A 22768-nucleotide genomic window follows, 5' to 3' on the forward strand; every position below is an offset into this window, starting at 1 on the left:
AAGTGGGAAGTCGACTGACAGTAACTAAACTACTACAGATAGTAACTAAATAAGGCAACAGTGTAGAGTTCAAAAACAAAAGATTTTGTATTTTCAACATTTTATTAAGAAAACGGAAACAGTGAAAAAGTACATAACTGTAAATTGCAGTTGGTTACAATATTGTTTTTATAAACAAATCGTTCACAGTTAAAATCGGTTCTAAATTTTTACTCTATTCTTATTTACAAAAGGAACATTCTTATTGTATAGGAGAATATAAAAAAATGAAGAGATAGTATTGTCGTTTCAGCTCCACTAAGCAGTGTTGGACACTTATTTATTTAATTTAACTAAGAAAACATTCATTGGTTACATTTATAAAGACGTCAGAGAGCTTTTGATAAATATATCAGGTCGTTTCATGGAGACTCCTTAACTGCTGTTTGATAAAAGCGATTATGTAGGTATATTGAAATTCTAACAGCGCATATTCTTAACAATGACGAATGTAGTGTCTAAGAAGATAATGATGCAAAACTTGCTGTTATTCAAAAACAGGTTTAAACTGAAATAAGTTTTATTGCAGACTCATTTACTATTGTTACTTATAACTGTACGCTAATATAAACAATGTTATAACATGCAAAAATAAATAGGACTCCATTTTGAATGCAACCAAATGTAACTTATTTAATAGGCGAGGCAGGCGATGCTACTCTTGTTTGATTTATTTGAGACCGATATGATAGAGGCAACGACTGCAACAGTTACGTGACCGACTTTTTATTTCTATGCTTGCAGCTGCAGTGTGTAGTCTACCGTTTTCTGCGGAATTCTAGCTTAATAAACCAAAGCACCTTGAGCGTGTGATCATGTTGTGTTTTCAGATACGAGAGAATATTTGCACCAGCTCGTTTCTTTCCGTGCGTCTGCCTTAGGATAATTATTATTGAAGGATAGGTTGAATTTGAATTGTTACCAAATTAGTTAGTTTACAGACTCTCCACAAGTCGACCCATGTGAATAATATACAGAATAGGAATCTATATATTTCTTCATTGTTTACTGTCAAAAAATACCGTAATCGGTGACATGTAGTCACTGATGTTTCAGTGCTTACGTAATAACAAGCTAAGATAGTAAAAGCCCTCACTTCGTAAAATTGCCTAACCATCATGCCACCTTTCAATAATATTAGAAAAAGCAAAAACTACGCTTTTATTACCTGGCTAACGGGCGACTAAGAATTTGTTTTTTGTTATTTTGGAAACATCCCATGCTCAACAGTCATAGAGTTACGTTCATATTTGTATTAATAATTTATTTTTAACAATGAACAGAGTAAAAACCTAGAATAATATTAAACAGTTAGATGCAAAGCAGATAAATAAAATTTTTCATATTGGTACATATTATGATACACAGCGTTTGTCGCACTTTCTCTATAAACGAATCTATTGTAACTAATACTTTACAACATATATGAAATCAAAATCTAATTCGGTAACATAAGTTATAGTCAATTACTTATTATACAGAAAGTGAGACAATCGTATAAAACTTATTTTTCAGCATTAATTTATTTATACATTTACACTTCGCCAAATAGCTTTTCTAAGCATTATCACTCCATTACCTAAACAAAATAATTACATTTATTTCAGCTCAAGATAATTATTTTAGCTCATCCATACTTTCATTATATTCTCTTAATTATATTTTAGATCTCCAGATATTTTGCATAAAAATATTCAAATAGGTAGCTTTTAAACACAATTAAATTAATGTATGTAGAATAAAAATTGGTTTGTAGTCAATTTGTTATAAGCATTTATTCTATGCAGGCTTGATTTTTGTCTCTGCTATTAGTAACCAGTTGCTTTATGTCACACTTCGAGATATTTTGCTTTTATTTCAGCAAAAAGTTAGCCTGCATGTTTTATATTTTTCTTTTTGTTATAAAAATCCTAATCGTAACGCACCCCGCATCAACCGCACTCAATTCACAATGTTAACATAACGGGCTGGGCGTCGAGCGATCCACGTTGTGTTAACAATGCTATCAGCTATGGCATCCGTCAAGTTGTGGTTGTTTATAAGTTAAATAAAGAACACTTAGCATAATGTAGAGAATAGGAAACTATATAAATACGTTAATGAACACCACAACTAACGAACGTTGCCGTGTTAGCAGCATGTCATTGTATAACGAGTGAATGCGTGGCGGCGGCTCCAGTCTATCGCTTTGATGACACCAACTCAGAGATCTTTTATCTACAACGTCTAGGAGTACTAAAACGATAAAAATCCAATATTTTTTTGCGTATCTATATACATATTTTACAAGGGAAAGAAATAATAAATAATTTCTATACCTTTGATATGAGCTTCCTCTCAGTACATTGATATCAATCTCAACAATATTAAAAAACAGTATCTCTTTGAAAATAAAATGAAATTAATGTACACTATATTTACAATAATGTGGCCATTCATTGCGAAACTTTTGCAATATTGTTGATAACAATTTCAACCACTTGCGTGATTTAATAATGTGTAAACAAATCTACTTAATGAATTCCATCAAACATAAGAATGATTCCATCTTAAATAGGAACCAGTTAGAGTTCACCACATTCTGATCGAACACAGGTCCAGAGCGCATCGACAAAACATAACATTATTCATAACTTTTAAACTGTTCTTTATTACGAAGTACGCTTGTAAGGGTTTTAGTATTTATATAGTAGAAACAAAATATAACATTTAAAAGCGAATAATATCTAGTTTTGGTTACAAAACGACACACACCACGGACCCGGAGAACAAAATGTTTCAGTAGGTAAGTAACACAGTTAATTCTTGTTATCTAATGAAAATCGAATTACTATCTTGCAATATTTACAAGTTACATATAGATATTGAAGTAATGATCACCATAAAGTAAAATTTTATAGTTATATTATTTTGTTTTTTATATTTTTTTTCATTTTCTTGTCGACTAGTATAATGACAATTTATGTTGGATCCAAGATCCGAGGCAATAGTTGTAGGATTTAATGTATGGACATTATGGACAATGTATTAGCAATCAATTACATAACTTCCTCAGGTAAATGCGACTTTCAATAAAACTGCGTATAATTACACAACAATTATAACTCTCACTTTTCGTATGAAGTGAGTCCAAATAAGCCATGATTTCGAAAGAAATTACGTCATCCATTCTCATCACACTATTGCATCGTAGTTAAAGAATTGTGTGTGTTCAGTGATACCGACATGCTCCAAGTCTAAGTTCGTACATCTATCTATACAGAGTACAGACCAACAAAGCGTAGATGTAGTACCAGTTCATAGTTGGACCGAGAGCGTGCCGATACGTAGCGGCAACAATCACCTCCACACTAACAACAATTTATATCATCTCTTAACGACTATGCACATTATATCGTTTGGTCAAACTTGTAACTCGTCACACTCGAGTGTGTGTCAATGTGTTAAACAAACAGTGCGCTACAGTTTACCTGTCGCACTAATAAACACAAATCACCACATATCAATTGTTAAGATGTTTATTTCTCATATCTTCTCCATACACTCTAGGCCACTCGGACATGTTCTTACGAGTAAATCAAAATTAAAATGTTATGTACAAAACAATGTACACTCCCACTTCCTAACAAAAGAAGATAACTCACACAGCCAGTGGTGATATTACGTAACATAACTTATACAATAATTATGATCTCTAAGTCCATGAGTTCAATACACACTTCACGCAGTAAGATCATGTCCGAGAGGCATGGCACCGCGTCGTCGCGGTATGGTCAATTATTCCTTAAAAGATCTTCATTTTATTTACAGTAGTATCTAATGGTAAAACTTAAAAATATATAACAAAATAGACTTGAGTGGCTAGTTAGAAAAATCTACCAAATATTTGTGATTACAATATAACAAAAGCATAATAAAAATCAACAGAAACAAAATAATACATGCCTCTTCAAGTGGAACCAAAACTTGAGTAGTGTTCGTCTGGCGCGTCGACATATGCAACTAGTGTACCCTACGAGCTAGCAGACATCTACCGATATGCCACCACACTGACAGCACACACTACAGCTGTTCCCGACACTACCAACAGATATCAGTCTGCACGATATGGTACGCGGCGACCTAACCGACCTACTATTCGTTATTATTTATTTGTCTTTTACTAGCACATTACGATGACATAGTATAAGCCAATAAAGACAAAATTAGCCTCACCTAGTAAACAATATATAAGATAAAGTTCATAATACACATTTTTTTTCAGTGTATAATACACAATAGATTGGACTGTAGAAAGTATTCAGTATAGGGAAAATGCAATTATTATTATTAATCATTAATGCAACAATGACTCACATACCACATTACACGCGTTTTAGAATTATTTCGACACTCACCCCATAACATTCCACGCGCCAGACTTTAAACTAAAATTACATCCTCTAAATTATTTAAAACAAATAAAGATTTTTTTAAAGTGCAATTCGAACCTTTAAATGCTTACTGCCACATTTCATATAGAAGCAAAATAAATTGACTCTCACTGCGATAACACCGATCAGAAAGTGTTCTCGTCACGTGAGCGTGTACGACGATCGAGTGCCGTCAAGGCGCGGGCTCGGGCGACACTCTCGCACTGCGTCCGCGCCCGCCGCGAGCTCTCCGCGTCACACTTCACTCCGCTCCGACGATCCACTACACCACTGGCATCGTCGGAAATTTAGTTTTTATCGAAATTTCGTCTCGTGGGTTCCGGGAAGATTCATCGTATGTACTCATTTTTAAAAGTAAGCGACAACAAAAATATCATTTGTCCGAACACACGGACGGGTCGCGAACCCCGAGAGACGGCCCCGCACGGCGACACGCGCGGGGCTCGGGGGCGGGGCGCACCGCTCGGCGGGCGCGGGGCCGGCGACTCGGCGCTCAGCGCCCGCGAGCCGCGCCGCGCCCGCGCTACTCGCTGAAGTACCGCACCTTGCCGCCGCCGCACCGCACCACGTCCTCCCACGCTGCAACAAAACCGGACACGTCAAACGAATCGCCTAGCGACCGACTCGAACCCGGGCGGCGGTGATACGTACCGGCACCCACGTAGTCGACGATCTGGTGCAGGTGCAGCGTGTCGGGCGGCGGGTCGGGCGGCACGTAGCGCAGCGCCGCGCAGCCGGCCCGCACGGCCACGCCCGCCGCCACGCCCGCCACCGCGTCCCGCACGAGGTCGCAGCGCGGCCGCCGCGCCGGGCCGCCCAGCAGCTGCTCGTTGATGTCGAAGCCGAACGTCACGCCGTCCATGTCGCGCGGCCGCACCTCCGAGTCCAGCAGGATGACGGGCGGGCGCCGGTCCGCCACCACGTCGGGCGCCGGGCAGTCGGGCGCGCGCGGCGCGTCGCCGGGCGGCGCGGGCCGCTCCTTGCGGCGCGCGGCGGGCGGCGGCGGCTTGGCGTCGCGGCGGCGCGCGGCGGCCGCGCGGGCCTCCAGCGCGGGGTAGCCGTCGGCGTCGCCGGGCGCGCCGGCGGGCTCGCGGCGCGGCGGCCCCTCGCCCTCCGCGTAGAAGTTGCAGGACTCGATGAGGTCGGGGATGTTGTGGCGCGTGCGCGCGATCTCGGCGTACGAGGCGTGCGGCGCGGGCGGCGCGGCGGGCGCGGGCGGCGCGGGCGCGGCGCGCGGCGCGTCGGGCAGCGAGTGCACGGAGTCCATGTCGTCGTTGGAGTCGTTGGAGCGGTCGGAGGGCGGCGCGGACTCGCGGCGCGCGCGCGGCGAGGGCGGGCGCGCGCGGCGCGGCGGGTCGCGCTCGGGGTCGTCGGCGCGGCGCCGCGGCTTGCGCTTCTTGGTGACGGTCTGGAAGTCGGTGAGCTCCTGCGGCGCGGGCCCGACGGGGTCGGTGGCGGGCTCGAAGGGCTCGCGCGCGTCGTCGCCCCAGGAGCGGCGCTCGGCCTTGGCGGGCGCGTGGTCGCGGCGCTCCTTCTTGTCGGGGCGCAGCGGCGCCTCGGGCACGTCGGTGAGGTCCTCGATCTTGGTGCGGGACAGCTCCTCGAGCGAGGAGGCGCGCTTGATCTTGGGCTCCTTGTCCTTGCGCCGCTCGGTGGAGCGCTTCTTGCCGCCCTTGTCGTCGGAGTCGTCCTTGTGCTTGACGCGCGGCAGCTTGGCGCCGCGCCCGTTGTCGGCGTTCGACTCGATGAAGCGCAGCAGTTCGTTGACGTCCTTGTCTCCCTGGTAGCCGTCGATCTGTTGGCAGTCTATTACGGTCTCGTTCTTTGATGACTTTTTCCTCCTAGGTTTTTTGTGTTGACTAGATCCCGAAAGAGGTGAACTGAATCCTTGTACTGAGTTGCCGTTTTCGTCGAGTGATTTCTGAAACAGACAACGATATTCATTTGCACTGTAATAACCCTAGCGAATCTGAGCATAACGTAAATGCTATATTTAAAAAAATATCAAAATCATACGTATGCGACCAACACCTTGTAGTCGTCGGTGGCGGATGTGCCGGTGGAGCCGTAGTTGGGGCGCGACAGTGGCAGGCCGTTGAAGCTGCTCGAGATCACGCTGCGAGGCTACACATACACACACAAACATGTTATTGTACACTTGATCGCAATAGTGTAACTGCCAACACTGGTTGCGTTGTTAATTACACGACGAAATTTTATTTCATAAAATCTTAGTTTAAGTGGCATAATTTAAGTTCTACATGAACTTGAATTATGTCAAATAAATTTGCTGTTCTGCACAATTTTCCAGATTTTACAGAGTAAAAAGTTGTATTGGGCGGAGATAAAAAATCACAAAGCATGTTAATTAGTGCTGGACACCACCATTTTCTATCACTAATTAACAAACTTATTAGGTTCTTGTGGTTCAGATTATCACCCCACTTAATATAAAATTCATTGTGGAGCTTACACAACAGGTCAACTATTCAAATAAGGTAGGTAATAAATGCATCATGAACACATTCCTAAAACAAATTTGAAATAGACTCGTCTCGTACGCTACAACATTGATTCATCTTAAACTATAATATGCACTTGTCTGTGATTAACAAAAATCTCCAGATATGGTAATATGAGTTGCTAAATAAACGTGAGAAAGCAGCAGTGCAGTGCTTTTGTAATCTACTAGACATCCACACCATTTACAAACTTTAAGATGCAATTTCGTGTCTAATTGACCTGGACTGTCAAGTATTTGAATAGTATGAGCTTTCATTGAACGCTAAAAAAGCCTCCAATATTATTAACGCGGATATAAAAGTGTGGTCGCTTTTCTCTCGCTTACATTTTACTCCCTCCCACGCGTAAATTTTACTAAATAATCGGGGCGCATGAGCCAATAATGTATTAACGTGACCTTACATACACGGAGAACGTCGACATGGTCGGCGAGACCGTCACCACGCCGCTGCCAAAAGAATAAATGAGGAAACCTGAGCGGGCGAGCCCAGCGCGGGGCCCGGCGCGGACAGGGTGCAGGCGCCCGGCAGCGCCGCCGCGCCCGGCGCCGCCCCGCCGGTGATGCTGGCCACGGCGCGGTAGCACGAGCCCAGCTGCAGCGGCTGCACCATGCATGCACTCAGTACCGTCAGCGACCCCCGCCCGCTCCGCGAGTCGTTCGTGTCATAGTGTATCTTATAATGTTATAACTGGTAGGTGATTGCGAGCTGTTTCGTGTGTTCCAATGGACGTGAGTGTGAGTGAAAGTTCAAAGAGATCGAAAAGTCTGCAAATGGTGTAGTGAGTGTGAGGCGCGATTAAGAAGTAGAGCGGCCTCTTGCCGAGAGCCGAGCAATATGTCACCTTAGGATCGACGGCGACGGCGGACTGGGACGTGGACGACGTCGTGTTGCAACTGGCCACAACCTCCGGTGTTGTGATGCAACTAAACGATATAGCGGAATCGACCTGTGGAGACACACACTTGTTAATGAGCCACTTCGCTGACACCTAACATTGTACAAAAATACATTTAACTATTGTGGGTGTCCTACCTCATCATTGGTGATAGACGACACCCCAGAAGTCCCTGACTTTTCGTTACTATTGTTTTTAAAAAGGTTTTCAAACAGAAGTACTCTAAGAATATTTTTATTTAGTATGTCTTCTTTCTTGTTAGTATGGCTGGGGGCTAGCGCTACATTTTCTTTCTTCTTACCATTTTTGTGTTTAGTAGTTTCCGAAACAAAGGTTTGAGTGTTATTAGAGCTAGGTAATGTTAGCAGAACGTAAGCATTGTTAGAAAGCTCAGCTGAAGGATCACCGTCACTCTTCACTATATCTTGTTCGAGTTGGACGCCACGCGGCTCCATAGTGCTACCCTCCTCGCACATTGTATTATACGGACACACTTCTGTGTCACTTAACGCGTGCTCTGACAGATCGCTTAACTGTGCTTTACTATCAATTGTTTCAGTTTGGTTCGATAAATTATTATGGTGATTGTCACGTTTAATCTCTTCTTGCAGACTCTCTATCTCAAGCAGCAGTTTCTGTTGCAGAACAACGTATTTAGAAAAGGATTCTTTTTTGATTGGCGGTTCATTACTTTTCATATCTTTTAGTTCTATATCAGAACTGGAATAGCTCAAACTAGATACTTTATTAAACATATCTATGAGTTCTTTCAGCTGTTCGCGTTTCATTTTATTGTTGCAACATTCAGAAGTACATGTGGATCCGGGGTTGACAACATGTGCCACTTCCGCAACATCGTTTGGTTCTTTTTGTTCCTCACTGGCTTTTACTTCCACATCAACGTTATTTGAATTGATATCAACGGGAATATTATCCAATTCATTCTCATTTTCGTCAGTTTCTAGTTCTTCAGGTGTATTACAGGGGGCAGTACATTCATAGTCTTCCTCGGACTGAGCAATGCTCATAGGTCTTACGTTCCTCGGATTTATGTGCTTTAGAGTAGGTATCATTAAATCGTGTCCCTTAATTTTCCGTTTAATGCTATTTTGAGAGTTCGTATAACTTTTAATAGAGAGCTTTTTGTCACTTCCATAGTCTTGCTTGTCTATGCTACGCGACTTGAGAGATTCTTTTTTACTTAAATGTTTTATGTGTTGTGTTATATGAGATACTGAATTTTCTTCTGGTGAAAAGTACTGGCTGTTCTCGATGGTTCCATCATCAGCTTTGTTTTTCAAATTTTTATCTTCTTCATTTGACCAGACGTGAGATTTTTTGAGTTCTCCTCGATTTGTAATCGTTCCATTTAACTCATCCGCTCTTCTATTAACAAGTTTGTCACTATGCAACATTTTCAAGGGTTCAGAACGATTCGATAGACTTCTGTACCAATTGTCAACATTGTCAACCCACGATTGTGGACATTTCGAAGGAAAGTCTTTCCCTTTCGTGGTTTTAATGTCAGTTTTTGACAATTCGTGAGAGTGATCGTTTTCGTTCGCCACATCGGTATCGGAGTCCTTCGGGCCGCGCGGTTTGTTAGTCTTACCTTTGAGATCACCAATAGTCGCATTCTCTCTGTCCTCGTCATTTCCCTCACTACCGGCGTCGTCTTTCGGTTCAACATTGCGTTTACCACCACCGCCTTCCGAGTCCGCCCCTCGGCACAGCGCGTTCATGAGCTTGAGCTGCGGGTCGGAGGCGGGCGGCGCGGGGCGGGCGCGGGGAGGGGGCGGTGTCGCGGAGCTACGCACCTGGTTGGAGGCCGTGGTGGTGGTGACCGCGCGGCCCGAGCACACGCTGCCGCTGCCGATCTCCAGCGTCGCGCGAGCTGTGTACGTCATCGGGAACATCGGCTTACTTCTTCTGTCGACAAGGGTCACTCATTACACAATATGCGGATTAGAAATTGTTAGTCTTCGTTCATTTTGCCGATTATTTTTATATAGTGTGTTTTTGTACGATCGCTTAGAATAGGCGTTAAGATTGTAGACTTTCTAAAGAACGAAAAGGATCGATCGCAATTATTAAAAAAATATATATAATTATTTAAACGGTATATTTTAGTAGGGTACGCGACCGCCCTTCCTGTTAATATACGCGGAACGTTTTATAGAGTAGGTAGACGACGACACGTGAGAACGTACCTGTTGAGAAGCTCCATCTCGGCGGGCGTATTGGCGTCGCTGGCGGACACGCGACGCTCGGCGAGCGGCGGAGGATTCACACATCGGACCGTCGCCAAATATCCCGCTCCGCGCGCCGGCTCCTCGTTCATGGACGCTAATGAAAGTCATTTTAATCCGTTTACTTACACCTACTCGGTTAGCGCACAGAATGAACGGCGAGATGCGGCCCGCCTCGACGCGGTACTCACAGGTGTCGACGCCGGACGGCAGGCTGCCGCCGTAGATGGCGCGCGCGGACACGCTGGCGGCGGGCGCGTGCGGCGGCGGCGCGTGGCGCACGTGGTGCTTGCGCGGCGGCTCGGCGGCCAGCGCCGCCACCAGGTCCTGCAGCGAGTTGGAGTGCGGCAGCGGCGGGCCGCGCCGGGCGCCGCGCCGCGTGCTGCGGCACCCGCTCAGCGCCCGCGCCGCCGCCTCGCACGCCTGCTCGTCTGACTCTTGTTCCACTTCCTCCAGCAACTCCTGGATCACACGCACGCGTCCCGTCGTACATTATTACATTAATGGACTTGATATCGTTTATATTGTACAAAGTTTCAGGTTTATTATCTAGTACATTTTATATTATCTAGTACAAATCGTACTAGCGGTATTTATTTTAAGCCTACTTATTAACGCCGAACCGAATATGTGTAGCAAGCCTAATAGATATGATATAAAAGAACACACTGTCGGTACTAACCTGGAAAAGACTGCTTTTCCCCTCTCGATCTTTAGGGTTTTTGTAATTGATAGCTTCGTCTAAGAGTGCCTTTAATTGTCCGTCATCTAAAGTTTCTACGTGTTTGTTGTTCTGTAAATAAAAATATTTGAAAATATATTAATAATCTACTATGTTTACTACACATCACTTGAAATTCTTAAGGGCCTCTTACAAAGACACTTATTTCGGATGTTTTAGGAGTGTAATAGTAAACATTCGAAAGTTATCATCTAAAACAGACGATGGTGGTGACCAATTAACTGAGTTCTCCCTTACCCTTTAATTAATGTAAATAAATAATAAAAATTCCTAATTTATTATTTTATAATTATGATCGAGGAATCCATAAACAATACGCAATATTATACATCTAACAAACAAAAAAATACAGTTGTAGAACGTCAAATTAATAATCAACTCCAACATAATATATAATGCTGGCGATAAAAAGTATATAAACCATCAAAATAAACTTAACCGAGTAAGGAAACAAATAAGTGTATCTGGTTCAATAATAATCACATTAATGTCAGGGTTAGAAAGTTAATTACGGCCTCACTTATCTGCCTAACAAAACAGTGCTCGCAATTGGACATCGGGCTCGTTACATAAATAAATATAAGTACGTAGCCACAGTCGGTGTTTTGTCAATACTATTTACTACTAAAAATCTAAAATATAATGTTTGTTTTGAAATTTGTAGCATTTTCAAAAGTACTTTTTGATTAAAATAACAATACATCAACAATCAGCAAACAATACTTAGTGATTACAATATTTTCATTGATTAAATAGTTTTTTAAATGCGACTGTGATGAGATAACTATAAATAAAGTACTAAGATTATTTAATAGTGCTTACGCGTAGAAAATTTAATTTTATATAACAAAAATACTAATTTATACGATTGCACTATATTACAATCAATATACAGTTTACATATTAGATAACACACGGTGAAAATTACAATCTTGAATCAATTGTCTGCCATTTTCCAGGTGTTTTTTTAGTTGATTTAAAATACTTGAGTGTTCACATAATAGTAGTGATTGGTACTCGGAGCACATCAAACCAGGCACGATAGTCACGCTACGGACTACAAGTCACGGGGTCGCCGCGGCGGCGTTCTGTTCGAGCGCTAATTAACTTAATGGCGAACAAGATTCGCAGAGACATCCACTTCCACCGACAATTAATTAAGGCAGATCAGAAACTGAATCTCAAGTATATTTTATATAATGGTTAGCTTTAAATGTATTAAACAAGGTAATTCGTTTGCATTGCATATTTTTCGTATTACGCAAAATTCATGCAGCAGATGTAGGGCTTAGGCGTCAACTCGGGCAACAAAAAACTCGGCCTTGCCCGAGATTACTATTTTCCGAAATTAATGTCGTCTTTTCGGCCAGTTTACTCCTAACAAAGATTATAGTAATAAATTCTGCAAATACTTCACAATTTTGAAAAGTCCGTCCTCAGTATACCTAAAGATCAGTTTAAAAAAGCCAAACGAAATAAATTATTTTAATTAGACTTAACAAAAATATTTAATGTATAAAGCAATGTTTTTTTACATTAGGTACAATCGTCATGATTATTTTTAAACTAAAACAATAACAAAAAAAACAAAATATTAACATAAACAAAATTAAGTTTGTAAAAAAGGAATAGCCATGGTTGTAACAATTTATTAATTGTGCGCACTATTGAGGGTAATTTGCAAATGTTTATATGTCATTTGTCATTATTGCACTATTAGCATCGTATTAGTAAGAGGAAAATTGTATTATTATGTGTGTGAAGGAAATAATTGAAATTGAATAAAAAAGTAAAACCAAAACCTAACATCGCTCAGTTACTACAAACACTTACAAAAGATTTTAATTATTACATGACATTTTAAAAAAAAAAAAAATATGTAACTAAAAGGAGAAATGAAACTATGAGACGTCAACAGAAAATAGAATCTATACTGAATGAACTTATCGATAATGAAATAACGATAGGTCATTGCATAGACAAAATTGCTTTATGTCTGTAATAAAGAAAAGCCGAATCGAAACCATATTTTGTTTATGTTAATATTTTGTTGTTTTTGTTATTGTTTTAGTTTAAAAATAATCATGACGATTGTACCTAATGTAAAAAAACATTGCGTTATACATTAAATATTTTTGTTAAGTCTAATTAAAATAATTTATTTCGTTTGGCTTTTTTAAACTGATCTTTAGGTATACTGAGGACGGACTTTTCAAAATTGTGAAGTATTTGCAGAATTTATTACTATAATCTTTGTTAGGAGTAAACTGGCCGAAAAGACGACATTAATTTCGGAAAATAGTAATCTCGGGCAAGGCCGAGTTTTTTGTTGCCCGAGTTGACGCCTAAGCCTATATAGTGGTTATGTATAACATCAGTTCTAATGTGTCTGTTGCGCCTAACAGCCCCCAAAGTGTAAAAAAAATCTGCAAGTGTAAAACACGCTATTAAAGAAGCTAGGAAGCAGAAGAAAATAAATAACATAATTTAAAATAAACTAATTATGAATTAATAATATCTAATTAGATGTTTGTATTTTAGTTTAAAACTAACGTGACGAATGCCACAAGTGCCCCAACCCACTAATAAACTCATTATAGTTTTTAGAGTGTTGAACGTTTTGTTAGAGATATCAAAGGCTACAGATTATAGACGGATAACAATGCTTCACCGCCCGTAGTCCGTTATCTGGGCTGCTAGGTCACAAACTAGAGATAAAACATGGAAAAATGCCAAAATACTGACGACATTTACGAGACAAACTGTCTCGACGCATCTCCCCGTTATTTGTAATACGGAAGTCATTGCCATCATAAATTGGTGAAAGACAATACCCTAAGTTACATCGGTAAGCAATGTGCTTTTGTGATTTTCTAACATTTATTTCTACCAGTTAAGTTTTATTACTACCAGTTAACGGGAAAGAAAACTTGTAGAACTTGACGACAGCAGAAATTTTGTGTTGGAGTGTACTTACAAATAATTTTCATTGGAGAAGGCACTCTGTGAACCTACCCAGCAAGCGTCCATAATATGCCAGACTCTTAAACGAAAACTAAAACTTCAGACAGATCAACCACGCTTTAATATTTTTCTTGAAAGAAATCCGTCCTAACAGTACTTTTTGTTTACGTCAAACAATCGCCACGTTTAACTCACAGTTGCCAAATGAAGCCAAAAAAGTGTACGGTCTTGTAAATGTTTGAATGGCCTTTTGAAACTTTCATAAGTTCGTTTTTGTAGCCCTCGGCAGAACATTGGCGTAGGCAACGTGATATTTTCCATTGATCTGAACATTTGTTAGCAGGCTCACAACAAAACAAAAGCCTTTTTCGTAAACTTTATGAATAAACCAAAACGAGAGTTTCATTTATAAGCACCGGTAACTAAGTAACCATAAGTAGAAGTGATTTCATTGTCCATCTGACCTCTTATTAATTTATTTTGCTCTTGTTAATTTCCTCTACATCCACAATGGACTCGTTTAGAGGGCAAAACCCATATTTATTGAATTTATTTGTCTGAGGCCTGCGGCTTCTTTAAAATCAGTACATAACTTTCAAATCACTACATAAGGGTTCACATTTTCTTAATCAACAATTTGTTAGCTGTGTTGATGGCTTTGTTAAACAACTTAAAAAATATAATTACTAATACTACTGAGAAGTGCTTTTATAAGTCACTGGATTCAATTTTTTTAACCACATTAAAGCTTATGGTTGTAATAAAATAGAACTGATTGAAGCCTTAATCATTACATTGTAATATTTTTTGTATGACAGTGCAAAGACGTTTACGACACCGTCGGATATTAGTCTAGTGATGTGCCATTTAACAGCTATTTTTAAATCAGACCTATATTATAGATTCGATGTATCAAATTTCGACGTATCGCCTTAATAAGGGGCCGTGTCAGACCGAAAATATCGAACAATACCTTATAGATGGTGGGATGTAGGTATGTGAAAATAATTGGACCATATAGGATATACCACTAACTATGTCCACAACTAACGACGATATTTTTATCCTCTACGAATCGGATTACTTAGAGCAATGAGCAAAGAAAAATTGACACAGTCAATATGTTCGCAGATACAGAGAGCATGTAAGTAAATTGACGTCATTTATAAAATGTGCGCGTCAGGCAGATTCCCAATAGGTCACGGTCGGGCCAGGAGCGAGGTGACGAGCGCCGGGATCGATGGCGCGCCCTTGTCCCTTCTACGGGCTAGGGATTTTCTCCGTAAACTCACACAATTTCACTTCACACGACTAACTTGTTGCTTACTTCTTGGTTGTGATGTAGTTTCAATCAACAGATGTTAGTTAAGAACCTTACAACAGACTTATCACATAAAAAGTTTCATAATATGACTGCAGGGATCTACGGAAAACTATTTGAATAAAAAATACAATTCAATTAAGACATATTATGCAGAGGACACCGATAAAACGGGTATACAAAATTTTTCTCTTACTTTATTGAAGTTGGTTGCATGTTAGCTAACCGTAATCTTGGAATTACAAGTAAACAAAAAACATGTATCGTGACTCATTATCAAAACAGCGTTAACTTAACTCACCTATAAAATAGAGCATGCAGAGACTAACCTGCAGTATTGGATTAGTGCCAAATATATTGCAGGGTTCAGTAAGTAAGTTGCACATTCCAAAAACTTACCAACAAACATAAAGTCATGCTTTTTTCCATAGGGGCAGGCAAAGACCAGAGAAAGAGAAGAAATAATAAATATCATGCAATCGGATTCCTGTTCGAAAGACACAACACCTTATATTTTAATAAGCAAGTTATAATAATACATCTTTTAAATAATGTTATTGTAATCTAGCTTAGAACAGAAATGATATCAAATCTCAAGTTTTTACTTTCTAATTTTATTGTAAAACTAACACAATGACGTAAATTCACTCACAGTGTAAGTTAATGAGACCGTATACAAATTAACCAACCGTCTTTTAGGTGCATTTTCCAGGGATATTTTACTATAGATCATTTTGAAATCACCCATTAGATTAGATTTAGGTAGGTGTTTTGATCACGAGAAATTATTTCTAGGCCATAGAGTTTGCAGACAGAGACACAAAATTTTAAGCTACAACGATAGAAACGTGTTTCTCGTGAGCTTCAGTAGCCAGTTCTTGGTGACTGGTGATGCCACTTTATAAAATAGTTTTATTTCATTAGGGCATGAGGCTACGTTATCGTCAGGCAAATTATTATCGTCGCTTTCAAACCAATATCAGATTCCGCAATGTGCAAAAAGTATTATTTTGAGATATTGAATATTAATTGAATATTTCCTGTCGAACAAGGCTTTTGTTCAGGGACCACAGTACCACTGATAATACGGGGAACTCCCCGTATTATGGGTTTATCTCACTAGAGTCCGAGACCCATTGAGTTGTGCCATGATAAGACCACTAACACTATTAATATTTTACATAGTACCTAGCAGGTATTTTAACACGAATGTCAGGATGGGTACTAGTCATAATAGTCCAAAAGATAGAATCTTCAAAAATTGCATGCAGATTGGTTTGACAACTACGATATACGTATAATAATATAATATGCAAGAATGTATGAATGTTGCGTAGGTACACAGGTACATAGGTGTGAATAACACAAACTAAAAATATTTTCAGAGTAGCACGGACGCACGTATTATTATACTTTTGTGATTCACACACTTTTCGTCTTAAGATAATTATGACAATAGAGGTGACAAATAGCGCCCCCGAAAGTTAATTGAATAATGAGCAATTACAGCTTAAGGATCATAATTAAGACCTTAACTCTTTTATCAAAACAGACCAATAATAAAAAAAAACGTTAATAAATTTAATGCATAGCACGTAATGCCTGACTAGTAGACTGAAAATATAAATTCGATCAAAGTATTAGTTTTAGTGCGAATCTTAACATGTAACCACCCTTCCTGGAATAAGTCCGAAATGTAAGTAATCATCTTTAATTTGGGACTTTTCCATTTACACGCACTCAATAGAAGACCCGGTAGAATTAAATGTTGATTGACTGCGTTACGTTTAAAATATTGTCTATCCTAGTGAATCCGTTAATGTTAGTATTTTAGTAATAATCAATTGATTAAGTATGATTATTATTATCGGTCCATGGTAGCCACATGTAAAATACATGAGTGGTAAATATTGTAAACAAATACCCCTTGAAGAAATGCACACGTCTGTTTGGAAATATTTTATTAAATGCAATCAACATTAAGGTCATCTCAGACTATAATACTTGTAAGTAAATCTGACACCATAACAGCCCGCGAGCTGGCCGGGGGCAGGACAGTCATATGGCACAGCTTACCGCATCAGATTACTATTGAAATTAAGGAGTTCGAGTTTCGAGATTGTAGGGTCGGTTTGCAGTGCTGCGGTGAGAGTGAGCGGCTGCGGCGGCGGCGGCGGCGGCGCGCCGTGACGGCCGCACAATGCGGTGCCGCGGCCCAAGAGCTTCCGTTACACGGCACTGGTCCGTACCGCGTAAGCCTACACCGCCTTTACTGTCGCCACTATTGTCATCGATTCGTATCTTACTGGAAAGAGTTATTTTAATCTAACCGAAAATGATTACTAACAATTCGAAGCTTTCTTCACTTCATTTTGATTAGGGAATGGAATCTTATGATATACTAAGTCTCATATTATTTAGGCACTATTTTAAGCGAAGTCACACTCAACTAAATAGTGCGAATGGATATGGATGAAATAGTCCTAGTTTTTTGAGAGTACCAGCAGTATTTAAAACCTGCTAATGGAAGTAAAAAGTTGATGCTTAAATAGTAACGCACACCCATACCGGCGTGTAAAATGTTTCTCGGCCAGATAATCTTCAGAGCATCTAAGATACTTTCTTTTTATCTCGTGTTAGAGCATCGTTAGCTTGTAATGGATTATTATAATATCAATAAGCACGCCAAATATAACGGGTTGATTGACATCTGTGAAGATGGTTGCCATTTTCAGATTACCATCTGTTACGTTTGGCACCACAAAAAAACACGAAGTATTTGAAAAACAATTTCGTGCCTGTATACTGAAATAACCCGTTAGTTACCCAGAATTATTGTCGATGCAGCGTACCAAGCACTAGTAATATAAAATACCTGCATTATTTCAGACCAAAACGTTTTGTTAGAAAGTGGTCGTCTCATTGTTTCTTATTAAACGAGTATGCAAAATGCAAAGTATAAAATAGTTACTAAATCATTAATCATTATTTCTTTACCATAGTGTTAATTAGTTTCCACATTACATTCCTTGCAGTATTAAGTGATTTAAAAAAAATTACTAGCTCATCCACGCAACTTTATTCGCGTGTAATACTAAAAATCAACAATAGCCTGTCCCACTAGGAGATAACTACTTTCTTATAATGTAGAGTACTTAAAAAAACAATTAAGCAATTTCTGAGACTATCGCGTATAGCGTATATATGAGCGTTAGAACTATCTCTTAAGATTTATATATTCATTAATTATTTATTATGTAGTAGATAACCTGACAGTAATACAATATCTACCTAAGTTAATAAAGAATCCTGTTTGCGAAGTAGAAAGTGCTAATGAACTAACTAAATTAGCCTAGGTGTGCAACGATTTCTCCCGTGTTTACCTGAGGACTCTCAGTCATGTACCCTGCTCACATGTTCTTTGTTATGGTAGCTGTGACATATTTTATCATTTAGGTCTTATTTCGGAACTAGATCTTATTTCAGCATGGGAGCATCGTCTCACAGCAACCTATCCCTCCCTGTGTTCCTCCTTGCTCGTGACGAGCTGTTCTGCCAGTCACTTCAAGATTTAGAGATAATTGAATGCATGTCTAAATTTATAATGCAGTAAAAACATGCGCATCCTATTGTTAAAATTCCAGAATCAGCTGTATCTTTTTTCCCTTGGTTAACTCTCTTTACTGGAAGGTTGTACAATGTTAGAATGTTTCAGGCTTTGATTTATATAACAAGTTAAAAGCCTGGCCAGGGCCATCATTTATTTTATTTGATGACAGAATCTAATTATTCTTTCATAGAATTGTCAGTAGGATTCCCTGTCTATTCTAAAGGGTATTCCTATATTAGTTGTGATTGGCTATATTAGTTTTCTTATATTTAATTCAAGATTATACATATCAGATCACCATTTCATTAATTCACACCATGCAAATACTACAAAAGCATTTATATTTATATTACTAATTGTCTTTCTTAATTTGGTTAATGTTATCCAGGGTAAAGTTTACAGCTAGAACTAACGATATGATACCTACCCTAACCGATTAAGCCCAGACAACATGAAGCTGGTAAAATAACTATTCAATAGGTATATCAGAAATCACATAATATTATCTATAGGGAAAATAATAATAGTAAGACTGATAATGAACAAGGAAACTGTTACAATTGTTAATATTCCTGCTCAAAGTGCTCATTGAACAATATACAATCTGTGGGTTTGGAGTGGATATTCTATAGATGGCAACTAAACTTTCCAACATGCTTAAAAAAATAATATCCCAAAAGGTCATCAGATTAAGATATATAAAACAAATATGATGTAAGAATAAGATAGTGAAATCTAGTCAAGTTTTATGAGGACAGATTATATTATTTTGCTTAATGTATATTCCTAGTTTATTACACACTAGGTCAAGAGAGTTTCTTCCTTCACATTCCCAGTGCAAATGAAAGTATATAATATGTAGGCACAATATTGAAATATAATTATTTTAAACCTTATTTTTACTTATTTCTGGTTTTCCTGTGGTCATAAGTAAACAATAACTTTATTACATGCCTAACTTTGTGAATTGTACCCCTTTTAATTAGTTTTATAAAAAAAAAATAGCTATATTAAAGAGAATACATAAGCAGCTCTTACAACAGTATCAGTCTCCTGCAGGTTTGACATGACCTGACTAGTTCTGTATGACAAACAAATACCTCAATAAGGTTTGAATTTCTTAAACAATTGCTTTACAAGCCATGTAGGCTGTAATGATTCATAGACAGAGCTTTCATACAAATAAGTCCCTGATTATGCAAATTTGCTGTCTCCACCAGATGAAGATATAATATTATATTAGTAGGTTTAAGTAAACAATGTATCCTGTATGACAAGATTAAATAAATGAGAATGAAGCGAGGCATGTCAGTAAGGATCATACCAAGTGGTGTTCTTTTGCCTCTGTCTACCCCTATGGGAAAACAGTGTGATTTTAAGTATCTTTATTTGTATGGATGGTAGGTAAGTCTGTATATATACAATATCTGAAAACATAATTTTAATTAAATTTGTAAAGTAAACACTGTTAATAAGTTCAATGTAAATTTCTAAAATACTTGCCACAGTTTTGATGGATTCATAAGAACATGACACTTCAAAATTTGTTTACAAATCTTGAATCTTTGCCAAATTAATAATACAAAGGCATATCTAATCATCAATTTTTTTAGGAAATGCTAGTAGGCATATTCTTGAATATAGTTCATAATGAATAATTTAAAAAAGAATGAACTAACAATTGAATCAGCATTTTAAATTTTTACACAATAATGCATTAAAATTATGTTTCTGCAACAAGAAGACTTACCTAAAGTATACTAAAATAATATTTGACTATAATAGGTTAACTTTTAAAGTATGACTTGCTGGACTAAACATTGATATGCATCATATTGACAATGATAAAATCAATATTAATATCTCATAAATGTAAAATGTAATGTCACTGTGATATGTGTTATCAGCCAATCCCTCCGTACTAGCAATATAAAAATCTCATTGCTTGTATGTCATTAAATTATACAAAATCACTAACATAATAATATTTAGGGAGTAATTTCACAAATGCCTGGGTAGTTTGTAAGCCCTAACAAAAACATATTATGACTGAGTAAACAGTCATTAGATTCATCATACATTAAGAAAAATATCTGCAAATTCCTCTGAGAAATGCAAATAACATTGTGAAATATTATGTAACAGATTAAAAGAAAAAAAATAAGAATTATTTAAATTAACTAAAGTTTTATCCATTTCAGAAAAGTAAGTAAATACAGCTACACTGATATATCTTAATCAGAATCATTAAGGAAATGTGTAAATTACTTTTAGTAGAAGATATTAATCATTTGAATGATTCCCTTAGGCTTTATTTTATTTTAATTAATTATAATTACAAGCTAGTCTGGCCTCTTCAAATGGCTAAAGGAATTTGGATTTTTAACCATTACAGTGACTGTTCTTCAAATTTTTTATGCAGCTATAGTCCAAAAGATCCATGTTAACTAGGTTTAAGGAAGAAAGAAATATCATATCTTGTGAAATAATTACTTAGATAAACAAAGTAATATAAAAAGTATAACATTAAGGCTTCTTATACAGAAACTAGCATTACATCAATATAACTCATCAAATCAATCACTACAATGGTTTCTTTGTTGCCATCTTCTATTCAGGTGCCTAGGCAGAGGAATTAATATAGCAGATGTCTAATTATTAGTTGGACTAGTAAATAGTGAGCCAAGAAACCCTTGCCTAGAAAATTGTTATTCATTACAACATTTGTACCACCATACCAGGGCAATATACCTATAAAATTATTGAATTGAATAGGTTTATTATTGACACTTACTAATATCCTTGAGCACTTATCCCATTTATTTATTACTTACTGCTTAACTGGCAGAATAATAAATAAGAAATAAATTTCTCTATATAACTAGTTTAATGCGGTAAGTAATAGTGCAAACGTTTATTTATATACATACTTCAGTCCACACAAAATAAATGCGTTTTGACAAAAGCAATATATTTCGCCATTTTCACCTACCTACTTTTATTTTTGTACGAGATATATTGACTTCCGTTTGGTATATAAATAATGTAAGTTTGTATATTTACTTAATTAGCCATTTAATGAATCAACATCATATAAAAATAATCGAAAAATAGATCTATACCATTAAAATATTATAATCAAAAAATGGCAGCACAGATCGACTTACCTCAACTTCTACGCCAGTGACCGTATTTGTTGGTTTGTGGTCCGAATTTGTGTGCTGGTCATTAACTAGATTATGAAGGAGTCTTGAATCTTCAGTGGAAATATTTGTCGCACTTTTATCCGGGGCTTTGGGTTCCTTATCATACTCCGGCGGAGGAGCCATCTTGAAGGAAGAGCAGTCAGATGACACAAGTCGTATGACTTTCGCACACCGAAATCACTCCTTACCCCGTCAAAATGTCTTTTCCACTTACTAGCTACTAAATCGAATCATGATGATTAATTTAACTACAACATATTTAAAGTTCTAACCATTTGCAAAAACGGATTCATCATTTTCGACAGATTCCGACCAACATTTTTAACGACTACAAAAACGCCCTCTGGTGACGTGAATTCATATTAAAAGTGACACAGATAAAACAGATTTATTTGACGGATGGAGAATCGTCAGGTAAAGGTTTTTTTTTTTAAATTATTGCTGCTCAGGCAGGGCCACAGTCTTATTTTAACCAAAATAAGTTAGGTACCCAGGTACTTTAAATTAAATGGTTTACCTGCTAAACGCATGAAACTTTTGTCGTTGATTGAATGATAGAATTATAAAATCAAATTGCCATGTTGACATAAAAGAAATAGGTAGGTACCTACCTACTATTATTCATGGTAGGTAGGTAGTTTACGCTAAATACATGTAACTAATAGGTAGATACTTCCACTTAAATTCGACGAGCAACAATGTACGAAAATTAGGAAAGGGACCTATACTATTTGGGACTTTAAATGTTTTCGGCACTTAAAATTATCAAGTAAGTTTAATAAAA

At 38.2% G+C, this 22768-nt stretch overlaps 1 protein-coding gene across 3 annotated transcripts; it reads right to left on the reverse strand.

Moving 5' to 3' along the window:
- Positions 1–83: 83 nt before the first annotated feature.
- On the reverse strand, positions 84–22346 carry LOC142981835 (uncharacterized). 3 transcript variants are annotated; one of them, XM_076127964.1, is made up of 10 exons: positions 21946–22346; positions 10824–10934; positions 10333–10603; positions 10103–10238; positions 9710–9818; positions 7839–7943; positions 7469–7597; positions 6489–6596; positions 5124–6393; positions 84–5051 (listed from the first exon to the last, which is right to left on the reverse strand). In XM_076127964.1, the coding sequence occupies exons 1-10, from the start codon at positions 22105–22107 to the stop codon at positions 4996–4998; spliced, it is 2457 nt and encodes an 818-aa protein (XP_075984079.1). In that variant the 5' UTR covers positions 22108–22346; the 3' UTR covers positions 84–4995. The 3 variants fall into 3 exon arrangements, with proteins under 3 accessions (XP_075984079.1, XP_075984078.1, XP_075984080.1); XM_076127963.1 differs by having other exon boundaries at positions 9710–9821; XM_076127965.1 differs by lacking the exon at positions 7469–7597 and having other exon boundaries at positions 9710–9821.
- Between the last annotated feature and the right edge of the window lie 422 nt (positions 22347–22768).

This window comes from Anticarsia gemmatalis, chromosome 20 (assembly GCF_050436995.1).
Source record: "Anticarsia gemmatalis isolate Benzon Research Colony breed Stoneville strain chromosome 20, ilAntGemm2 primary, whole genome shotgun sequence".
Classification (NCBI taxonomy): domain Eukaryota; kingdom Metazoa; phylum Arthropoda; class Insecta; order Lepidoptera; family Erebidae; genus Anticarsia; species Anticarsia gemmatalis.

What these genes read in the sequence shown, in the direction of transcription:
- LOC142981835 (XM_076127963.1), bottom strand. Translation starts at nt 22,107, where the DNA reads ATGGCTCCTCCGCCGGAGTATGATAAGGAACCCAAAGCCCCGGATAAA. An exon ending in GAGATGGAGCTTCTCAACAG is followed by an intron (nt 9,822 to 10,102) that starts GTACGTTCTCAC and finishes CCTTGTCGACAG; the next exon opens with AAGAAGTAAGCCGATGTTCC. An exon ending in CGCTGGGCTCGCCCGCTCAG is followed by an intron (nt 6,597 to 7,468) that starts GTTTCCTCATTT and finishes GTGTATGTGTAG; the next exon opens with CCTCGCAGCGTGATCTCGAG.